Source organism: Tetrao urogallus (assembly GCF_951394365.1).
Source record: "Tetrao urogallus genome assembly, chromosome: 3".
In the NCBI taxonomy this organism is placed as follows: domain Eukaryota; kingdom Metazoa; phylum Chordata; class Aves; order Galliformes; family Phasianidae; genus Tetrao; species Tetrao urogallus.
In genome coordinates, this window is record NC_136815.1 from 87,161,941 (window position 1) to 87,186,433 (window position 24,493).

General features: G+C 39.4%; 1 protein-coding gene across 1 annotated transcript in view; it reads left to right on the plus strand.

The window, feature by feature from the left end:
- The window catches only part of CDKAL1 (CDKAL1 threonylcarbamoyladenosine tRNA methylthiotransferase), a gene marked incomplete at its 5' end in the record, with an annotated part of 370,841 nt that overhangs the window by 113,084 nt on the left and 233,264 nt on the right, over positions 1 to 24,493 (plus strand). The window contains 2 exons of the mRNA XM_079533182.1: positions 5,865 to 5,913; positions 22,534 to 22,654. Of these exons, the coding sequence (XP_079389308.1) occupies positions 5,865 to 5,913; positions 22,534 to 22,654 (170 nt within the window). The remainder of the gene's footprint in view (positions 1 to 5,864; positions 5,914 to 22,533; positions 22,655 to 24,493) is intronic.

A 24,493-nucleotide genomic window follows, 5' to 3' on the forward strand; every position in this document is an offset into this window, starting at 1 on the left:
CACAATGACAAAAGAAGATGGTCATTCTGTTTAAATCCGAAGAGTTTGATCCATCAGTATCTGAGCTGTTAGACAATAGCCCAGTTCTGCCTTGAAAAAATAACCTGAGATCTTTTGGCGTAATTCAGCTGGTGCTTTCAGTATCCTTTGAAATGAAGTAATGCCATCTAATTGGATCACCTCTGTAGGATCTTCTGAAAACCAGGGAGACGAAGCGCAGGTAGAAAAGATTCTTCGTTGTTTAAGGCTTTAGATGAAAACTAGATTAATTCGTGAAAGCATGTTTGACTTGGAACACTGTCATTGGATTCAATGTGTGAATTATACAGTGAAGTTGTCCTTTATTATGATAAATTAGAGCAGATGATTGTACATCATCTTTCATGTGCTAAGAACGTGAAAAGGTCAACGTGTTTCCACTTCAGTGTGATGAAACCTGATAGCAACTAAGATTATAAAAGAACAGCAACAAAACATTCCAAAGAATTCACTTTCATAACTACCATCACCCAAAATGTTGTATCTCTTTTTTTTTTTCCAGCTGCATTTTTAGATACATTATTGCCTATAAATTAACTCACTGCCCAGAAATGATACTCAGGATGTGTAAAATGGTACATTGCTGTATACAGATGACAATGTATTGTTAGTTGCAGTTGAGAGGAAGAAACAACATGTCCATGGCACTATGTGCAAGGAAACTGTGGTGCTTTTTTATCTCTAAGATACCAACTTACAATGTGCAGCGGGATAGGAAAGGAAAATAAAAAGGTGAATGGTTTTTATGGGTTTTTGTGACCTGTGATTGTTCATTACAGTGAATGTGAAGACACTTACGTGTATGAAGACAGAGATAAAAAGTATCTTACCTGGCTATAAAATGAATGTGTCACGATCCTTTGGCCTGGACTGTGATTCCATGTATCAGGTGGAGAATAAATGCTGTTTTACTGCAGGCAATTATGATGCTTGTGTTTGGTCTCAGCGTGTTCACAAGCAGCTGAGTTTAGATAGTGATTGCATCTGCAGCAGCCTCCCACTGTGCAGGCAAGGTACTGCTGGCCTCCTTCCTATGGCCTGTTCTCATCCTCATCCATATTTTCTTTTTGTCACCTGATAGGTGCTCTCTTCTGAGGTAGAAAAAGTTGAAGTCTGATATGAAGAGGTATTTTCTGAAGGAATCGAAATGCTTACTTTGGAGGATTTAATCCTTTTAAATGGGACCAAAAGAGTTGTCATGTAAAAGGCACTGGCATTACTCCCAAAAGCATCAGCACTGTAACAGCTGGCAGGGAGCAACGTGCTTCTGCTGTAAATATGCGTCCTGCAGCCGACTCCTTCCAAAGTTGATTTTGGATGGTACTAAGAGGTGAGGATATGAATACCCTTTGGTTTATCATGGAGATTGCTGGGAAGCTTTCAGCATTCCCATCTCTTTTGCATTACGCAGTTGGGCCAGATGATTCTGCGGCTTCTTTCGTGGCGCAGCATGGACTGAACAGTGTTTCTGTGGTGCCTTAGATGCCCACGCCGCAGGCTCCATTAAAAGGCAGCGTGTTTCTCTCAGAAAGTATTGGACTTTCATGAATTGGTGCAATGAGGTGTTCAGGAAAGATCCCCGTAAGGGACATCTGAAGATCATTTCTCCTGGTCCTATAACTTCAGAAGGAGATTGGTTCAAATCTATTGACCCACAAAATGCTTCTGTCCTTAATTTAATGAGCATATTAAACTGAAAAAATGTCTTTATTGTACTAAGTCTTGGACAAGGTCCTACCGCTTTGTTTTCCCACATGACAGCGCAGTGTCTTCGCACACTCTTGGTGCTTTCTTAAAGAGACTGTTGGAAAGAGTTTCTCGAATCTGCTTGTTAGGTTCCTGGTTGTATATTTCTAGATAGTGTTGTTCTGAGATTTGCTAGTACAGAGATTTTTGTCCAGTACAAAGCTGCTAAATTATTCAGCCTCTTACTTAAGCGTATTCAGAGATTACTGGATCTTTTTTTTTTCCCCAGTTTGTCTCGCAAAACAGTTTCACGGTGCTAATTCTGCTTGTGAGACCACTCAGATCACGCTTGAGCACTTGGAAGAATTTGCGTGACCATCCTCAAAGAGACGTCTGCCCGCACTCACAAATCACCACACGTGGTTGCAGACACAGCGCATTACGAGCATGTCTTCGAGCTGTTTACATCTCGCAGTCATCTGTTGAATGTGATAATGACAGTACAAAGGGAGCAGGGGGACTTTCTGTGATGGCAGACAGACAGTGAGTAGGTTTGTGTAGTCTCCTAGCTAATTGCTGGGGCTCAGTCAGAGAGTTTGGGGCTTGTCTCCTTGAAGCACAGGGCTAAATTGAGAGGTGAGTGGTTTGGAATGTGACTGGCTTGTGTTTGAGTGTTCAGCAGCGGTCCGTAGCTTCAGCCCCACATGGATCACCTCGTGTTTTCCTTTTGACCCTGAGAGTTGTGTAAATGTAATTTCTGAGTGGTACTGATGCCTAACTTAGATTGCCTGAGAAAGGCTCAAAGATTTTTCCTGATTCTTGTTTCAACTCAGGCATCGTGCTTTATTATAACGCTCTTCTTTGCTTTTTCTCTGGCTGGTTTCCTGCTTTGGCTGCCTCTTCATCCCTTGGGCCCTACCCCTGCCTCTGTTCTATATCCAGCTCAGCCCAGATTTCTGCATCTGTCTTTGTTCCCCCTATATTCCTGCTCAGCTCTCTCCTCCAGTCAGTCTTCAGCTTTTGTTCTACTCAAATCCTAATGGAGAACCGTATATAGTGGGCAAAAAGTCCCTTCTGTGGATGCCTATACTAGAAAAAGGATGTGCAATTTGCAGAGATAGATGGAGTGCCATATCCAGCACTACACTACAGTGTGCTATATCCAGCAGGAAGGTACCTTTTTGTCAGCACTGATGGCTCAGATTGTTTGGACTCCCTGCAAAGAAATGTTGAGGAGTGTTTTCTATGTCCTTCATGCATCAAGAAGAGCTTTGTCTCCATGCTTCTGATGCCTGTTGGAGACATGATTGAGTCCCTGCTTAGGAAGGTTTATGGATACTTTTGCTGCCATTCATTTCCGAAGAGAGTGCTCTGTAAGATCAGGGAGATGTGGAGATGTGGTTATGGCTGTCTGCATAGCCAAAGAAATTCCCTACTTTGTGGTGTTTCCTTTTTCTTAATTTTCCTATTTCTTCCCCCCCCTCCCCCCCCTGCCCCCCAGGTAGGATTGCCCCAAACACTTTTCTTTTCTCACTCCACTTTTACTGAGATATTTTACACGAAGTTTGGAGGCATTCATTATTTTTGTTTTTAGCACTTCAGCTCTTTGGCCAAACATTTTCCAGTAATTTCAAATGAAAAATGCATAATGTGGGAAATGACACATAAGGCAGAATAAGCATCCGTTCCTTGTTGCAGTTCTTATTATCTCCAAGATGAATAATGTTAATTACTTTCATGAACTTCTTCCTGACGGGCACATTGAGAATAATTCAATTTATCCAATAAAATGAAAGTGCAACGCACTGCTTTTCCCTGTCTTTATTGAACGGGGGGTTCAGGGCTGTGCAGAAATTCCCCAGATGTATAATACAGAAAGTAATTATAGAGCTGGTTCAGGTTTTGGACCATTGAGATTTCTTTTGTTTTCCAGCGATTATGAACTTAAGCAGCTTACAATCAAGATGTGACAATAATATTTTAGGCAATGTATTTGGCAGAGAACGTGTTATATATCTATGCTTATAATTGTAAATGTATACAGTTCTGCTTCTAAGTTGCTCTTTTAAGATTAAACAGAAAAATCCATGTGTGTCTTAGGTCACGTTTTAAAAAAACCCAACAACTTGCATCTATATATATAAAAGAGATGTAGTGGGTTGCTCCGAAAGTAATGCCTCCTGTTTTTTTTTTTTAATGGGAACTACAACAGATACAAAGATCACAATAACACTGTTTGGTAGAGAAAATTCTCAGCTACAGAAACACTGTTTTTCAACACAGTCACCACCAATAGCTACGCATTTTTGCCGTTAATGAATAAAAGCCTGTATGCTGTGCATATAAAAGTCTGCCCCAGGGGAGGTGACCCACTGTTGCTACTGCTGAAATTACCACCACCTCACTGCCTGCCATACCACTGACATCTGCCTCAGATGTTGTGGGCCAGCATAATAAGATAGAAGGTATTGCTTTTGGAGCAGCCTTCATGTATATACAAGTATGGAAATATGTGCATGTTGCACGTAAATGCTTGTATGTGCTTTATTTATGAAAGTGTCTATATAAATGTATGTCCATAATATGAATGCTTGCAATTCAGGAAAGGGTGTAAATATACGTAGCATATAAGAACATTAAAATGCCAATATTAATGACATTTTGAATAATTGAATTTTTAGAATTCATAATCAATATATTATATTTACAAATCTGAAGTGGCAGAGATTTGGGTTTTGAAAAGGCTGTATTTCAAAAGGAAAAAAATAATTTAACGTGGACTTGACCTAACAGCCAGACATGAAAAGGAACAGATTCCCATTGACTTCCATGTGGAACTGTGAATCACACAGCAACTACAGATGATCTTTTTTTAAGCAGTTTTTAGGCTGAATGGAAAATAGATGTGAAATAGAGATGACTGTGCAACCATTTATTTACAGAAAATGCCAAGCACAGTGCTATGGGCACAGGGACTCAGTAGCTTTGATGCAAGTTATACAAGTTTCAAAGAACTTTGTTGAAGACCAGGTTTTGCTGTTGAAATCTGTGCAACTTCTGTGCTTTTCAAACAAGTCAACTAAAAACCTCCAAGGAAATGAGTGCAGAAGTCATGTTAAATGTAATTTCATTATTATATACCTGAGATAAACAGTATTTTAGAGTCAGTGTTGTGGAAAAGATTCTGAACTAATTTAGATGTACAAAGTAGGACTTTCTGCATGTTGTTTTCCTGCATTATATGTAACCTTAAATACAGAGATCTTGTAGATGTTACATAAAATGTGTAGGCTATGTGGAGTATGGAGAATGCTTTGGTTGAAAGTTGTAGGAAAAAGCTCAAGTTTTAGGATGTGAGTGTTTAATCTTCCAGTGTTAATGCTGTTTCTTTCTACTTTGCGTAGAGGTCTGGTGTATAGATCAATAACTTTGTGTAAAGAATATCTAATCAGAAATAATTGAATGCTTATGGGCACAGTTAGGCAAATATAACACCAAAATATAAATTTGCCGTCTTTGTTAGAGATGTTTTGTCTTGTTCTTCATAAGACAGAGTGATATTTCACAAACATCAAGGCTTTTCCTTTTATTTCCAAACACTGCTGTAAGTCCAGGGCAGCATCTTGTTCTCTTAACCGTGAGAACAATATTTTTAGTTTCTTCTCATGTCTTTTCCCTGCAATACTTCCTTGTTATTTTTCTCCCCTGCCTCACAATACCCTCATCTTCTTACAGTATTCTCCCTTCTGCTGTTCTGGTCTTGGGGCTGATGGAGCTGGCTGCCCAAGTGACTGCAGCCTCGCAGCGGCCGGTTGGATCCAAGCAGTAGTTAAGGCTTGAAGGTCTCTCTCTCTAGGAGCCCCCACAGACTACATCTCTCGTGTCCCTTTGGTGACTTTGGCCAAACTCATGGGCTGCTATTTTTGAGAACAGAAATTGGTTTAACCCAGGTGGTGAGTTTTAAAGTTTCTTTTGGGAGTCTGACAGAAGAATCAAGATGCACAGAAAAGCAATGGCTAAAAATGTAGCCCCAAAGTTTGCTTCAGGTTAATCCAGAGGATCACATTTTTGAAGGAAGAGCTGTATAAAGAAAGTCCAATTTCTTGTTACTTAGATGTTGACCTTCTGACTTTTTTTAGGTTCAGCAGATAGATCGTGTAGTAGAAGTTGTGGAGGAAACTATTAAAGGTAAGCACTACGCTTGAAATGTTTGCGGCTGGTCTGTAAGATGTAAGCATTAGCTAGCAGAAATGCTGTTATGTTCTTTACTGACCTAATCTTTGCTTTCTCTTCTCACTAAATGGTTGGGCAGTGGTGCACAGTGCCATCTGTGCTTAGTAGTCATTTCAGAGATTTTCTGATAGGAGCTTGGTGGCCTGTTGGATTCTTAAGTAAATGATCCCAAGGAGACTTCAGGAGCCCATTTAAGTTTAATCAGTGTAGGCGGATGTAGAGTATTGCTTAAAGTTTCTGTTCCATCTTAATTCAGTGCTCTATCTCCACTTTCCTATGTTTGGTCCTCTCCTGTTTTCTTTTTTACAGATGCTTTGGCTCGCTTCCCTGAGCTTTCCTCAGCAGAACAGATAAATTATCCTCTGGTTTAATGTTCTTTTGTAACTGTTCCTTGTACTCTTTAGCTGCATTAGTGTGTGTGTACATACAGTGCTTTGCAGTGAAGGGGGGCAAAGGCAGTATTGTTTCTGCAGTCTGACCAGTAAACATTTGCTATTAAATAAATACATTTGTCTGGATCTGTCTGGGTTACCTAAGTTTGTCTCCATTACTTATCAGGCCATAAAAATTACTGTTCCTTGAAGTTTTAAATTACAGGCTTTGGTTTAATTGGCTGTACTTTGAATATAAACAAATGTCTGCTCTACAATATGTTGCCTTGTAACTTTAATGCTGGAGTATGTTGTTTTGAAGTACAACATGAACGTGTAAAAAACAGTGTAAAAAAACTTAGAGGAAAAAGTTTCTGTTAAGAAATGATGCTGCATTGCAGGGCTTTTAGTAAGATTTTTCAGTACTTTGAATGCTTTCAGAAACATGGACTCTTTATGTACTCCAAAATTTTTGGAGTTCTTCCTTCTGGCATCTGGTTTTTGGTTTTTTTTTTCCATTCAGCTTACTGTAGAAGAAACATATTTAGTGTACTCATACTAAATGTGCACAGTTATTTCCTCAGAAGCATCACAATATTCTTCACAATGCGATTTTTGCAGCAGTGCAGTATTTCATCTCCCTGTCAAATTTTCCCGAATTGCATTTACTCTGAAGGGATTAAGAAGATATCCTGAGTCAGTGTGCCCTCCCTTTACAGAAATGTGCATTGTAATATTTATACAGATTCATAACATCACTACTTCGTTGATAATGTAGTTTCCCAGGTTATTGTGATTGAATATTTTATGACAAGAAGGAAGGCAATCAATCTAGAAGCAATTCCAAAAATTTATGTTTTTCATTGAGTTGATTTTAAGTTTCCATTTTAGATATTGATGAAGTGCTGGGCAATAACGTAGCATAGTTTCAATTGACACATGAGCTTTAAATTAAAGTGTAGCTTTTGGGTAAGATTTATAATCCTTTCTAGCTTAGTGTAAGTGATCCGAATCAAATGGAATGAGGGCTGCTGAATCCCATGCATGGTGCCATTCCTTCAGGGATTTCTCAGAAGGCAATGGAACACAGGATTTCTGGAAAAAAAAAAAAAAAAAAAAAGAACAAAACCAAAATCTCTGTTTGAAAGAGAGGTGACAGATTGACAGTGGTCATAAGGCACGATAAAGCTTTGCTTTTCCAAAGGCCAGCTATTAAAACTAGAAGCTTTTACTTTGTTATTCTTCATTTCAATTTGTTTAAAGATAATGCATATGTTTGTGGACCATGAAATCACCTTCCGTGAATAAAGAAGAATATGAAGCTTTGTCACCAGGGATTGTAAATGATTCTAACTTGGAACTTTCATTATCTAAGTAAAGTAAAATACAGCAGTTAACAAGGCTGTTAAGAGTGCTTTATACTGTAAAATAGATCCATGGTAGGGGTTTACATAAGTGTACGTCAAACTAAATGAAATGTAGCCCCTGTCTTCTAAAGTCTATGACATCAGTAATAACTTCTGAGGGCCAGGATATCTTGAGGAGGGCAGAGGACGGTGTGGGGTGAGACAGTAGATTAAATATAAATTTTGACTTGAGAGCTGGCATACATTAGTAAGTTTTTAGTTGGATTTTGTTACAGTTATACGGTACAGTTTCCTTCACCTGTCTTTTTGTAAGAAAATCCAATAGTTGTATGGGTGGTTTACTCTTGTAGTGTGGGTTTCAAACAATTCAACTATTTAAACGGGATAAATTTAAACTACATAGTACCTGCCCCTGCAGGGCATTTGTCCCTGTAGATCAGTGTGTCTACACGACTTGTCTGGATATTCTGTCTAGATTCCTTGGTGATCAGCAGAGTTGCCATTTCTAATGTTTGGTTTGCCTTAGGTTCCCGTATTTTAAGGACTACTCCAGATTTTTTGTGGAGACTTGTGAATTGTGCACTACAAGATACAAAAAGGGAATCTTTATAAAGCATATATAAAACCAAAACGAAGCCTACTTCCCCTCTTGTCTGTTGTTTCTTTTTTTTTTTTTTTCATGATTATAATTTTCTTTCTCATTTCCAAAGAAAATGTCTACCCTGCTGGATTTAGTTGAAAGCTTACGGTATTGCTCCCCCAAAATTAGTTTTTCAAAAGTATTCACTTTCTGTGAAATATGATGGTGTTTCTTCTTTCTCTGTCTTAAATTCCTATTCAGAAAACCCTCTTCAGAATAGTGTTATTGTGCTGATTCAAGAGATGAATTCAAGAAGTAGATCTTCATGGTAGTATTTGCCTTATAGCATAATTACTGGCTCCCAACTCTCCTCTTATTCATAAACACTTTTATGTGACTTTACCTTTTTGTCTTGCTCCATCAGAAAATGGAGAAGAAGGATGCTCATGTTTCTTTTGATTGCTTGTGTTATAAGGAACAGAATTCTCAAGAAATGCTGTGATGATTCATTCATATTTGTATTATCACAAGTTTCATAAAGAGTTTTATGAAGCTTTTAAATTCTCTGATTATCAGGTAGATTTTGAAACTCTAATTTCCAAGTGTGATCTTCTGAAAGAAGTGTGCAGTATTTATATAATTGATATAATTTATATAATGCAGGTTTATGGAACACACCTGGCTTATGAGGTGTCCTATGATGTATTTTAACTAAAGGCATCTTCAGGTACTTTCTTATAGCTTATATTACCAAAACCTGAAATCTCTATAATTTCTACTAAGGAAAATCCTAGATTTCAAGGAACTAGATGAATGAATTTAATCTCAGCCTTAGAATTAAATTTTTCACTGTGCTATCTGCAAAAATATATCTGGAGCATGCCAGTCTTTCTGTTTCATCATGCAAGGCTCTAATTTAACAGTTTAGTGAAACTTGCCTCATGTGCACATTACCCAAATCTTAAGCCTGAATTGCAGCTATTTTACATCATTGAGCCATCCTATTTCCACTTACATGCTTAGTTTCCTGGTAACATATTATGATGGCACAGTATGTTAGGAAAGGGCTACTAAGCAGTTGCAGTGTCTCAGATAGGAGAGAATTTGATTGTGTTTGATGTATGCTCCATTATTAAGTAAGACTTCAGAATTTCAAAGCTGTTCAAGGTATTTGGGGGAAACTTTGAAGACTTAATGTAGATTTTTTTTTCTTGGCTTTAAATGTTGGCCCTTATGGATTTGAAGCTTTTTCCACCTTTCATTTTAGACACACTAGCTGCTAAAGCTCATGTTGAAGCTGTCTGGGGGAGGGGGAAGGGGATGGAGGGGGATCATGGAGCATTTGTATACAATCTGCTTTTAGCTTAGGCCTTAGGGAGATGAGGGGCACAAGCTGAATTGAGTTCAGTCTGTATTGTGTCTGTCTAGTGTTTTCACAAAACAGAAGTTTACAATGGGTCATTAGATTTGATTGTTAAAAACAGCCAAAGGAAATTACTTCAGGGTCAAACCTTTTATACTTCATGTAACCTTTCTTGATTTCAATCACGTTGACCTGTCTGGTGAAGTTGCCCATCCATTCCCAGTTTAAACATTAACCAGTATTTACTGTCTATTAAATTGCCCTCATATACTTACTTATTATGTTAGTTGTGTCCATCTACAAAAACGAGCAGGTAAATGGTACCCGTCTTGTATATAGACTGCATTGCATACCTTGTGTGTATGTATGTAAGGTATGTGTATGAATGCTAGCATATTAAAGTAGTATTTTTGTGAAATAATGAAAGTGCCGCTTGCTTTCATTATAGTCCACTGATAACAGTAAATAAAATACTGTCTCCCCCATTTCTGTGATAGTGGGAAGAGTTGCCGTTACTTAAGAAGTTGATGTTGAGCCAGATGAGGAATAAAAATTGTAGGCATCAGGAGTTCTTTTCTGAGAAAAAATATTATTTGGCTTCCAGTCAGGAAACTGACTTGTTTGTGCCTAATTGCTGTTGGAGGAGGGTCAGAGGGAGGGTAATGGCCTCCTTGAGTCCAGGGTTCTGTAATCCTTTAAAAGCAGATAGAAAAAGGGGATATTTTTGGATGGGTTGTTTTATTTATTTCACTGTGTGGTGGGTTGACCTTTGCTGGCTGCCGTATCTCCTCTCAGTCTCCCTGTTGCTTCCCTGCTCTCAGCAGCCCAGGAGAGAAAATAAGATGGAAAAGCTCATGGGTAAGGGCAAGGAGACTGCATACCAGTTGCCACTGAGGGCAAACTGGACATGGGGAAAATTAATTCATTGCCAATTAAAAATAGAGTATGATAGTAAGAAATAAGCACAAAACTGAAAATAGCTTTCCCTCTGCCCCTGCTTCTTCTAGGTATCAACTTCTCATCAACTTCTCCTCTTCATTCTCTGCTCCTCTCCTCACAGTGGGACAGGGGGAAGGGGAATGGGGGCTACGATCAGACCTTAACAGCTCTTCTCTGCCGTTTGCTCCTCATATTCCTCTCCTTCAACACTCCGGTGTGCCATTTTTTCAAGAACTGCTCCAGTATTGATTTTCTCTTTTACTTTGAGAGTGATGAGGTGCTGGAACAGCTGCCCAGCGAGGCTGTGGATGCCCCATCCCTGGAGGTGCTCATGGCCAGACTGGATGGGGCCCTGGGCAGCCTGGGCTGGTATTAAATGTGGAGGTTGGTGGCCCTGCATGTGGCAGGGGTTGGAGATTCATCATCCTTGAGGTCCCTTCCAACCCTGTCCATTCTGTGGTTCTCCACTGGGTGCTGTCCTTCAGGAACAGACTGCTTCAGCACGGGTCCCTTGTGAGCCGGCGGTTCCTGCCAGAAAAACCTACTCTTGCGTAGGCTCCTCTCCATGGGCTGCAGTTTTCTTCAGAGTATATCTGCCTGCTCTCATGTCTTCCACAGGTTGCAGGGGAACAGCCTGCTGTACCACGGGCCTCTCCTGGGCTGCAGGGAACTTCTGCTGTGTGCCTGGATCACCTTCTGCCCTCATTCTGCCCTTATGTTGGTGGCCACAGGGCTGTTTCTCTCACTTATTCCCTCACTCAGTGCAGTGTTTTTTCTCCTTTCTAAACTATGCTTTTCTAGAGTTACCACTGGTTTGGCTGTGTCCTGAGCTGGACCTGTTGGAGCTGACTGCCACTATCTGTCAATGGCATTGGACAGCCTCTGGTCTCTTCTCAAAGCGGCTGCCTGTAGTTTACTTTGCCAGTACCTGGGCATCTGCTTCCTGTACACGCTGTTACATTTTGAGCACTATCTCGAGATATGGGAGCTACTTTTTAAACTGAAATTATTGAAAAATAATGATACAAGCTGCAAAAATTTTGCAAGACACTTATAAACCAGATTTCCTGCAGGCTATAGGAACATAGTTTGGAGGTACAGTGTTGAAATGACGGTAGTTTAAAAGATTCAGAGTCACTAATTTGTGTGTGTTTGTAAGTTGGGACAGCTTAATAAGGTTAAAATCTTCACTCCATCCATCTCGTTCTTACTGTCTGTGGATTAGTAATTTTGAAGCTGTTCCTATATAAACCCAAAGATATATATATATATGTTAAAATCTAAGTCATCAGCTTTACATGTGGGAAGAGTGTCATTACCTGAAGGGGTAGTATTTTTGTCTGCCTTTAATTTGAGTATTACTTTAACAGTGAATGTTGACTTAAGAAGACCCTGACCTGAATTATCTTAACCTTACAATTTTTTAATGAAGGTGTCTTCATTCAGCTGAATGCTTCACAAGAGCAGTGGCTTGAATTTTGATTTCATGTTTCTGACTGCTTAGGAGAAGTATGATGTATGAGAAATTCGACCTCTGTGAGATGAATTCAAAAGAGTAATATGATGAACTGTGCCAGTATCAGTTCAGAGAGCTTAGTTTTACAGTGTAATTTAAAGAAACAGAGCACAGTGAGAAATCTGACGAAATTATGGAGAAAATTCTGCAAAGACAGATGGGAATTGCTTTTGTAAATCATCCATAATCAGGGAACTCACAAGTTTTATTTGTTTAGACAACAGATTTCCATCTCTGGCACTTGCATGATAGTTCATTGCCGTTGCTGTGCCTGTTCAGCGCTCTTGGACATACAGGAATGATTAAGTGTGTGAGTTGATCCAGAATTTTATGTGAATTTTGTAATTTCTTATTTATTTGGTTTTGAAAAACTGTTGTGACTGGCTATCTGTGTTACGAGTGTCACCTTACTTTTGAGCATTTCACAGAAACTGAGTGGGAGGTGAATAGTGGTTCAGTAGAAGAAGAGCGATAGAGTCTGGGGGGAACAGATTTGAAAATCCTAATAGCAAAAAGGTAACTTTTCTTCCAGACCCATCTGTACTCATTTTCAGACTAACGAATGATGCTCTTGTAACATTCCTCTTTTTGTTACCTTGGTTAGACTCAGCTGTGTTGGCTGATGAAGCTCAGCTCATGGTTAGCTCTGTTCAGCTCTGCTGGAGAATACTCCTGGCTGGTAGGGAATTGTGTGTTCAAATCAGTGCAATTTAAGTACCAAGAAATAGGGTTCAAACAGATGGCAGGGGAGTAGAGAGGAAACTAAAAGCTTGCTTTTGTGTACAGCAATGGGTTCATCTCAGCCTGCCACTCTAAGAGTGTTTTGTTCTTTTCAACCTGCATCTCCTCTGAATGTTACTTGTGTTCCTGCATCTTACTCTGACAATTCATCCTTCAATATTTCCTTTCCTCAGAGCACGGTCTATTTCATCTGTTTCAAATTTTTTTTTTGTAAGTTTCTATCTCAAATCTCCTGAAGTTTTGAGCAGCATCCTTGAACCTGATCAAATGCATTTCTTCAGAAATGTGAGGAGAGGTGGTCAGGGGAACTCTTCCTGCAGTCGACTGTTAGCATTGTCCCTCTGTGCTGTTGGAGGCTGTAGCCAGTGTTTTGAGTTCCTATCCTTACAGATATTGCTGTGATTCAGTGAAACACTGCAGGAATACCAGTAAAGATAGATCTACTTTATGTTTAATAGAGAGAAAATAATCTGTAGTTTCTAGCAATGCAGGCCACCTGCAGAGCTTTTTAAAAAGATTGTGAACCTCTATACTCTATTTAATAAATTAAATATTTAAAAGCCCATATTCACCCATGTGGCATTCTTATTCTTGAGTCTTCTGGAACAGAATTGCTATTATATGCTAATTCCCAATGCAGGACTTAGTAAATACACATATTTCAGGTTAATATCATGTGTGTCACATGCTTAATCATATCTGCAGCTTTCTTTGAGCTTGTGCAGTGTGGTAATCCCTTTCTAAAGAGCTCGGAATTGTAGCAACTTGGCCAAATTACCAACTGCTATCAGTACCCTGATGGGACCAGGCCTTTGGCTGAGTAAATGCTTTTTGCTGTGGTGCCTGGGCATGCAAATGGGGAAAATATCAGTGATTCTGATAGCATTAGGCTGAATCATTCCCTGACTTGTAAGGGGATCCAGTTCCTGCATACACCAGTTGAAGAAGGAGCTTAACTTGCACAACATTGTTGTTTATGCTGATCTAAAAAAGGAGTAATTTGTAATAGTTTCTAGGCCAGGGGAAGAGCATATATATTCCATCTGGGTTTGTTTTTCCTTTTTGCCTGTTGCCTGCATTTACTAGAGGCAGAAAATCCCATGGATGACACTCAGGAATATCTTCACTAGTAATTAATGCTAGTGTGGGTGGGTTTGGGTGGGTGTATTAGCACAGTAAAGCCCTAAGTCAGTGAGTGTCATTGTTTCTGCCCTTGTCTGGCAGCCTGTCATTGCCCTGGGGAGCTCAAGGATTTCTCTGCATTCAGTCATGTCTGCTTGTTTTTGCTTCAGGGCAAGCAGAAGAGGTAGATTGGCACAAGTGGGCTGATTCCCCAGAGGTAAAGCAGGGCTTGAGTCTAACTCAGCTGACAAGTCTGTGTTTAAAGCAACAACTGTGGTTAAAGTCCAAGTGTAAGAGAACTGGGCTGAAGTATCAGTAACAGTCAAGGCTAGCTGTACAGTGCATTAGGCAATTTGAGGAGATCCTTGTGTCTCAGATGCTATCTTTTGTTAGTCCTCCACAAAGATGTGAAATATCTTTTTTCTACATCGTAGCTGCAGAGTTAGAAGAACATCACTGTAAAATAAAACTTACTTGGTTTGATATTACAGTTTTGTAATGACTCCTGATTTGTCTCTTCTTCCTTTGCATTTATTATTTATTTGATCTTATTATGCTCCCTTGCCTTTAAGGTTCTCTTTTTGTTACTTTTGCTGAAGTTTCCTAATTCTTTCCACTATTAATATTTGCTTGATCCTTCCATCTTTCAGTCTTTATCACTGTTTTTGTTTCTTCCTTCCACTTCTTCAGTTTTTCTTTGGGCTTACTTGCTCCTTTGCTTTCCCTTCAAGTTGCTCAGCCTTCTTTAGGTATGGTGCTCCTGTGTGCATTTTTCCAGTGCTAGCACTAAGCTCTGCATTAAAAATGGAGTAACGGTGGAAGGAAATGTGTGCAAAAATACATGAAATTGTACTTAGTCCTTTTTCCCTCATGGTGCTGGAGAAGATCAAAAAGGTTGGTGAGAGACAGCTGGGAGGTGTGCAATTGTACATTGGCAGCCTTGTTGTGAGGAAAGTAAGTGTATTTCAGGAAACGGTGAATAACCTCTAAATGTAAGCATGTAACTGGGAAAGGGAAAGAATGGGTAACAACAAACTGAAAACGATAGAAATTGTTGCTGCCGAGGCTGGAGTTTCCTGCATCTCTGAAGATTTTCTTTAAACTAGTGTTCTTGAGCTCCTTTAGATATTTGCACCTAACCTTGAAGGCAACAGCTAAGAAATTGTGCTCTGTACCAGGCTGGGAGCTGTTCCAGTGGCACACTGCATTTACAGCAGGCTAGGCATCATGGAGGAGGGACCGTCAGTAGATCATCATAGAATCATATCGTAGAATGGCCTGGGTTTGAAAGGACCTCAAAGTTTCAATCCCCCAACCATAGGCAGGATCATCATCCACCACACCAGGCTGCCCAGAGCCACATCCAGCCTGGCCTTGATTGCCTCCAGGGATGGGGCCCTACTCTGTCTGTCAGGCAGTATTTCTCAGCAGCTACTGAGAGGCACCAGCCTGTGGACTGAATGGAGATGGCTATTTTTGAAATACAGATGTCTGTTAAGGTCTGGAAGATAATTGCAAGACTGATAGGCAGTTGTTGAGTTCAATTAAAATGACTAAACCATACCACTTTCCTCTAGCTTGACCTTGTATCAAGCTTGCAAAATACTACTCCAATAGTCTGATGTTCAGAGCGTATTCAGTGTTATAATCTTAAGGTAAGGAAATTCCATTATCAGTTCCCTTCATATAATTCTGTTTCAAGATCAATCATTCTCTTGCTGCACTGGTGAAGCACATACCATCTACAAATAAAAGTGTATGCATGTATGTAGCATTAATATTATGGTATTTTCTTTGTATCCTTTTGAACAAGTGAAAATACATTGAAACTACTTCTGTTCTGCACAGTGGTTTATCAAACTGACACGTGTAAAAGTCTTTATTTAAGCTAACAATAGGATTTAATACCCTGATTAATTCATTCCAAGCTCATCTTCTGTGGGAACAGTGCCAAGAAATGTGAATTGCGTTCACTTGTATATAAAAATGAGTTTCCTTTTCAAGAGAGCTCTTAGAATTCGAGATCTCTGATTCATTTTAAATTGTTTCTATCTTGATTTCACTTACGGTTTTACTGTGAGTGATTCTGCTCTATGAGCTTCTTCACTTGGTCAGTAGGACTTTATTAGTGTAATCTGCATGAAGTGACTTGTGAATATCTACTCTGAAACACGACTTAAATCTCAAATTAAACTTTATAGCTTTAAAATATAGTTGGATTTGCCGGTGCACTATGTGAAATTAGAGAAGTTATCTTTTTGTCAGGAGAGGTATATAGCACTGGAATGTTTTGACTGGTCTATGAACACATCTAGACTGAGTGACCTGACTAGATCTGCTCCACAGCATCACAGGGTGATAGCGGTTGGAAGGCACCTCTGGAGGCCTTTTGGTTCAATTTCCTGCTCAATCAGGGCCATCCAGAGGACATAACTCAGAACACGTCCTGCCAGCTTTTGCATATCTCAGGGAAGGAGATACTCCACTACCAATCTGGGCAGCCCGTCTGAGTGATCGGTCACCCTTTGTCATGAAGCAGTATTTCAAAGCTTGCATCTTTCAGCCAGCAAGCCAACCAAAAAGAAAAAAAAGAAAAAAAAAAAAGTGGCTTGTTTAATATCTGAGACAGGGCACTCATGTTATGGAAGTTAACTGTGATTTACTCAGTTTTCAAAAATTATTTTATACGAAGCACTAAAAAAAAAAAGAAAAAAATCAAGTTTTGAGATACCTGCTTTATTTGGCTAACTTGTTATGCAGCCTGTTCTCTCCTTCAGAGAGAAGGAGACCACTGTTTCATTCCTTTCTAAATTGTGAAAGGAGATAATGAATGGGACTGAAATTCCTGCTTTTTCTGCTATGCTTGGTGTTGGTTTGGGATTCGTGCAGCTCAGACAATTTAAAAACGATTGTTTAACATTTTCCTTTTTTGCCCCATTCTAAATATTGAAAGGTTTTTAAGTTTTATTAAAGGTTTAAGTTGTATTTTGAAGTTTTCTTGACATAAATATGGGAGGAAAAGATCTACAGGATTTGACAAGTTATCAAGTTATGCTTTATTAATAGCAATAACATTGTAAACATGCTTCAATGATTGTTTAGAATGAAACAAAATAGTTAACGCATAGAGTAGGGAAAAAGAATTTAAGGTCACAAATATTGTAATGGGATTTTCTTTTCTTTTTCAATTATTAACGTGTCTGCAATAGAAATAACAGTAGTTGGTTATGCTGTTCCTGTTGTGTATGGAGTGGGCAAGGGGGCAAGAAGCGATCATAGACTCAGATAGGTTGGAAAAGACCTTTGAGATAAAGTCCAGCCACCAACCTGCCTTGTCCAGTCTTATCATTAAACAAAGTCCCTTAACGCCACATGCAGTACAGGGTTGTGATCCACTCAGTGGACCAGGTAGGAGGTGACAACCTAGGTGGAGTTTCCTTCCACTTTTTGAGAGAGGCTGGGTCTTGTGCACCCTAGTGAGTTATATTTTAGTTGAAAACATCTGGAGACTTGTTTTCTGATGCTTCTGGTAACTCATCTAGCATTTAAAACACAGAGCTAGCAGAATTTTCTAGACTACCATGGTGTTTTGCATTTTATTCTGCCTATTTTCTTGAGAAAATGGGGACTATAAAGTTGTACCTCCTGAATAGGTCATTCAGGACATGAAATCTGTCATTATCTCCATTTTTCTTCCTTTAACGCATTTGAAACAGATTCGAGGTCAGTTGCATAGCCTCTTTTTCCAGAATTTCCATGAAAGTTTGATTAATTCTCCCAGTATGGGAAAAGCAGAGCATGAGCTGAATTCTTACTAGACAACAATAATTCATGTTGCTCTTCGTTGTGAGAGTACAAATTCAGAGATGAAGCTTCTCCGATTCTGCTGAAATATAATTTGTTGGGGAGGACAGGTTTCTCGTGCACATTTTGTAGAGTTCAGAATGGTGATCTGACTCTTAATTGTCGCATGGGAACTGCTGAGCCACGGCCTGAACCTCTGATTGACCACCTGAGGCGAGCACTGAGTCAGCCACAGGAGCACAGGTGAAGGCAATTCAGCTGTGTGCCGGAAGGGGGGGAGCCTGGCTGCACCTCTCCTAGACCTATTGAAGAGCTGGCTGCCAGTAGGGAAGGATCTCTGCTGGAGATCTGCTCTGCTGCAGTTTTGTAGGTGAGCCCAGGGTACAGATAAGCTTGCTATCTTTTCTCTTTTTGTTACTGTAAACTGTTTCGCCTAACTCTCTTGTTTATTTTGTAATTATAGCATCTTAATATTCATTGATTATACAGTTATAAATGTACAAATTTTAGATTTGGGGTGATTATTATTATTTTTAAGTCTGAGTATTTTAGAATGATGCGAACTATTCCATTATACTTCCAGCCATAAATCCAAGTGCAGTTTTAACACGGTCAAGCAATTGAATATTTAAAAACTGGATAAGCTGCTTTGTTCCAAATAAGCCACAGTATTAAGAAATACAAAAAGGGATGTCCTCTGCTTCTAGTTCAATTTTTTTTGCCTATAATAATGCAATCACTTTTGTTATACAAGTAAATAAAACGGTGTTATGCTTGTGACTCCTTAACGAAGCATTAGATTGGAAATTAACCAATTGTATTACGAGACAATGGTTTTGCTGTTATTGTCATGAAAAGGTTGGAATGAATAATTTAGTAAATGTTAATAGCACAAGTAAGATATTCTAAGTTCACAGCAGGGTATAATGAATTTTTTTCTTCTACACATTTGCAAAAATAATAACCTTTCAATTACTATTACTGATGTCTCCTTTTAGTATTAACCATTGCAATCTCACCTGATTCTGTTCACTTCTTCATTAAATCAAATTTCAAGAGTTTTTTTTTATGTATCTGAAGAAGTATAAGGAAGGCTATCAAAAGTAGTTGCTTATCCTTCCAGCTGTTGCTGTGATGTCATAGAAAATTCAGAGTATGAATGTGACATTATTTATAAATAAATTAACGTCTCCTTAAAATGAGAATAGTGCAGAAAAACTGTAACTGATGGATGAACTAGTTTTGTTAACAGCTGTTGATAGGAAGAGTTTTTCAACTTTAAAAGGCAGGTGATTTTTCCCTTTCCTAATCCCTAAGTAGTAGTCACTATCCACCTTTTGTCAGTTATTTGGAATAGTTTCCTTTGCTGTCTGTTATCACAGAATCAATCATATAGAAGAAACCTTTGGACATTGTCTCATCCAAACACCTTGCTAAAGCAGGTTCCCTAGAGTAGGTTGCATAGAAAAGCTTCCAGCTGGGTTTTGAACATCTCCAGAGAAGGAGGCTCCACAGCCTCTCTAGACAGCTTGTTCCAGGACTCTGTAACTCTCAAAGAAGTTCTTTCTCAGGTTCAGATGGAATTTGCAGTTTGTACCCGTTGCCTCTTGTCATACAGGAGATGCTCCAGGCCCCTAATTATCTTTGTAATCCTTTGCTGGACTTTCTCCAGTAGTTCCCTGTCTTTCTTGAACTGGAGAGCATAGAGGTGGGCACAGTGCCTCAGGTATGGCCACACCAGGGCAGAGTAGAGAGGGAAGATAACCTCACTCAACCTGCTGGTCGTGCTCTTCTTAATGCATGCTGGGACACCTCTGAACTTACTGGCCACAGGAGCATTCTGCTGCTCATGGCCAACATGCTGCCCACCAGGACACCCAGGTCCTTCTCAGCAGAGCTCCTTTTCCATAGGTAAGCCACTAATCTGTACTGATGCATGTGGTTATTCCTCCCCACGTGTGGCACTCTGCGCTTGCCCTTATTGAACCTTGTAAGATTCCTCTGTGCCCAACTCTCCAGTCTATTCAAGTCTTGTATCCTTCTGGTGTGTCAGCCACTCCTCCTACCAGCTTTATATCATCAGCAAGCTTGCTGAGGGTGCACTCTATCCCTATATCCAGGTTATTGATGAAGATGCTGAACAAGACCAAGCCCAGTACAAATCCACGGGGAACACTGCTAGTAACAAACTTCCAACTATACTCTGCTCCTCTGATCACAACCCTCTGAGCTCTGCCAGTCAGCCAGTTCTCAATCCATCTCACTGTCTACTCTTCTATCCCTAACTTTTTAAGCTTACACATGAGAATGATGTACTCATGACCCAGCTGGTCATGATATCATAGAAGGCTATCAGACTGATAAAGCGTGATTTCTCCTTAGTGGATCTGTGTTAACTGCTCCTGGTAAATTCCTTTTCTTCTACTTGCTTGGAGAAGATATCCAGAATAAATTGTTTCATCAGCTTTCCAGGGACAGAGGAGAGGCTGACCGGTCTGTAGTTTCCAGGTTCTCCTTGCCCTTTTTGAAGACTGGAGTGATGCTGGCTTTTCCTCCAGCCCTCAGGCACCTCTCTTGATCTCCCTGACCTTTCAAAAATTATGGAAAATGGTTCACTGATCACTTCTGCCAGCTCCCTTAGCAGTCATGGCTGTGTCCTGTTGGGGGCCGTGGATTTGTGTATGTTGAGTTTGACTAGATGATCTCTAACCAGATCCTCCTCGACCATGGGGAAGTCTTCCTTTCCCATGACGCTCTTTGGCCCTTAGGAATCCCAGACTCTGAAGGTAAGTCTTCACAATAAAGTCTGAAGCATGAAAATCAGTAACTCTGCCTTCTCTGTGTCCTCCATAGCCAGGGCAGCCACCTCATTCAGCAGCAGGCCCACGTTTTCCCTGGTTTTCCTTTTGCTATCAATATATTTAAGGAAGCCTTTCTTGTTGTCCTTAACCATCTTCACCAGATTTAATCCTAAATGGGCCCTGGTCATCTTTGTTGCATCCCTCTGTGCCCCAGCTGCTTTTCTTTTTTCTTCCAAGTGGCCAGATCCTTTTTCCACAGTCCGTAAACTTCCTTTTTCCGTTTGAGGTTTTTTTTTCCTATTAGCTCTTTACTCATCCATGTGGGTCTCCTGCCACTTTTGCCTGATTTCTTGGTTTTAGAGGTTCACCGGTCTCAAGCTTGAAAGTGATGCTGGAATGTTAACCAACTCTTTTGGGCCCCCTTTCCTTCGAATGCTTTGACCTGTGGGATACTGCCAGGTAGGTTCTGAAGGGGTTGTTGTTGGCTCTCCTGATGTGCAGGGTTGCAATTTGACTTCCTGCCCTGTTTTTTCCACACAAAACCTTGAACTCCACTATCTCATGGTTGTTGTAGCCAAGGCTGCCTCTGATACCCACTTCCTCAGCCAGCCCTTCTTTGTATGAACTAAATCCAGTAGCACACTTCTCCTTATTATCTCCTTCACCACCTGGACCTGGAAGTTATTCTTCACAAACTCCAGATGTCTTCTGGATGGCTTGCAGCCCACCATTATGGCCTATGCCTGGGTTTTATGAAATAAATGATTTTTTCACTGGAGATATTTTGTTCTGGGTCTTGCAATAATATATGCTCAGTTTATTTTATTCTTTATTGCTGGATTTTGCTTTCAGTATTTTAGTGAAGCTTGTCACTTGTACTGCTGAAATGTATCATAAGTTGTGTAACTGATGTTCTGTTTCAGGCAGCTATGATAGCTTTAGTATTTTACTGTCTGGGTAATACTAGTTTCAAGAGAGTATCGGAGGCAGTTTCTGACCTGCAGTCTCCTTGGTGTTGAAGGAACACACCCTTATGATTATCTCTGTTACATCTAGGGAAGTAAGAGTAGGATCCTTTTCCATCTGCTTCAGTTCATCACTTGCAGCCTCTTCCCCTTAAATAGGGGCACTAATGCAATATGTCTCTTATCTAGCAGAGTCTTAACACAGCTGCTCTGCATCTGTCTGCACAGTCACCTGGCTGCAGAACCCTCTACACGTCCTGTAGGAAACAAAATTTATAGGAAAAGAGCAGGGCGCTTAGGGCAGAAAAAGAACAGAGATGTTAATGGCAATATGGTCTCTGGATAGCAAACAAGTTGCAAATTAAAATCTCAGGTACGTATGAAATAGAGTAAAATAATGAATGCCTTCTTACAGTGCTCTCTGCCCAAAGATCAGTGTTGGTTATAGCAGTCTGACTGGCAGAGCTGGAGTGGGAGAGCCAATGCTGACCATAAATGCCGCTTGTCAGTTTAGCCTTTGATACGTTTTCAGGATGCACTCCACAGTACTTTCCTTCAGACTTACGTAGTCAGGCAACTTAAACTCAGTTAAGTTGGTTCTCTACATAAGAAGCTTTAAAGATGTTTAGGAGTAGTTATTACCTACTATTTTCAGCTTGTGTAAAGCTGGGGGGAAATACATTCTGCCACAGTAATCATATAAGTATCACTATATTTGATAGTATGTTGATATTTGCCTGAGAATCTGAAAATTTAACTGCTTACATCATTTTAATTGAATGAAACAAATGTATGAAATGGTAATTGGATGAAATAATTTCTTCCTTTTTAACATGATTTATTTTACCTGTCAGTATTTCTTTTCAAATTCTCCAGCTGATGGAAAGAAATTGTTACATCTCATTCTCATTTTCAGTCTTTGAAATATAAACGCTGCTTGTGATGAAGAGCAAATCAAAACAAATACGTGCTTTGTACTGACTGCATTTTTATGCTTTGTTTGAAGGCCATTCTGTGAGACTGCTTGGTCAGAAAAAGAACAATGGAAAACGTTTGGGGGGAGCACGACTGGATTTGCCAAAGATCAGGAAGAATCCACTTATAGAAATCATTTCCATCAACACAGGGTAAGAATCTTCCAAACATGAAGTATTCAGTTCTTCTGAGGAATTGCCTTGTGTATGACTTCTGAGTTAAAAAGGAAAGGAAGAATGATCACTTCTAAATTGTAAATGATTTTAAATGTCCTTCTTTCTGGAAAATAAACCCCTGCTTAATGAGGTGCAAGTCTTCTGCTGCTCCAGGTCTGCAGACAATTGTTTAATCCTCTTTCTTCATCTAAGCATTTCTCAGAAGTAAAATTGCAAAGAAAACTGAAGAAGAAAAAATACTGTGAGGTTTTCTCCTCAGTTCTTCTGGCTTGGAAGACAGTTCTGGAATATCATTTGTAGTTGATTAAGCTCTGTAAGCACCTGATTGTCAGCTCAGCTATATAAATGGCTAAATTAGACGTACTTGTTTCTAGCTCCTCTGATACGCTTCTAAGAGTTTTCATGCTCATATTTCAACCTTTGCTTTGCTAAAAAAAAAAAAAAAATATATAGTCTCTACCTATCAAGTAACTCTAGATGTCTATTTTTCTATACATTTATGAGTGTTTTAATGCTTTGAGGAATTCCATCTGCAATCTCTCTTCCCTTGATGCTTTTCTGTTCTCCACTCAATTATCTACCATTTGGTCAGTTTCCTGAAAACACAAAGAAAAGTCCTCCATACAGATCTCCTCTGATTTTTCTCATCATCTTCAACTTACATAGTAATTTCCCAGGTGATGAATATAAAATGTGTTATTCCACGCATCCTAGGTCAGTGAGAGCTTATAGCCTAGAGGACAGAAAGCATGAAAAATATTAGAACTGTTTTCACTTCAGTCTAGCACTTTCATAAACATTTCATGAGGCAGTTAAGCCACTATCCTCTTTCTCTTGCTTCCTTTTCTTTAAACAGTAATTCCTTCATAATTTGATGTAAAACCTAGTGTTCTATTTAGAGCAGAATATCAGTTTAAGACTGAAGTGTGGTTACTTTTTTCTTCCTCTGACCATAACTATAGAGAACTTTTTTTCCACGTTGAATTGTGATACTTTCAAACTGCAGGCTCTTGCATGGATCATTTTTGATGTCTGCATATAAGATTGTCTGCTGCAGTTATTTTACGTGTTCAGAATTTTTCTTTCCATATGGTCTTTCCTGTGGATGACTTATCTTTCAATGATTAAAAGCAAAATATTCTTCTACATTTGATTATGCCTATGCTTCAGGTGTTACAATTTTTCTTTTCCGTTGATATTCATAACTAATGTAATAAAAGGCTTCTAATTGTAAATGTTGCCAAGAGTGCAAACTGGTTTATGTGTGGTCTTGTTTACATGTCATTTCATGTCTGATAGCACACTGAAATGGTACTGGCAGTGATAATTTGATCAGGTTACAGCTTAGCCTAATTGTGGAAATGAAACAGGCTGCTGCAGATTGTGTACGTCTACCATTAGGCAGCTGATTAGTAGCAGCCTTTATTTTTTACAGGGCTTTTTTTAAAAAAAAAAATGTTTTCCTTTTTTATTTTTTATTTTTTTTTGGTTTTAAAACAAGGCTGTTTCCAAACTGATCAAGCTGAAGACGAGTGACACCTCCCTAAGATATTACCTTGGGCAAACTTTTTCCTTAGTACATGAGTTTACAAACCCTTATTACTTTCACTAGTAATTAGTGCTCTTCTCGTGCCAATACAGTACGTATTCTATATTGCAGAGTAACCTAAATAATAGTACAAGTCACAAGGGTACATTTATTTAATGATGAATTAGGTTCAGTGCGGACAAGAGCGTTTCCAAAATCTCAAACTTGAAAGTCAGTTCTATGAGGCATCTGAATTAGCTGATGTCCCATTCAGTACTATGTGCTCA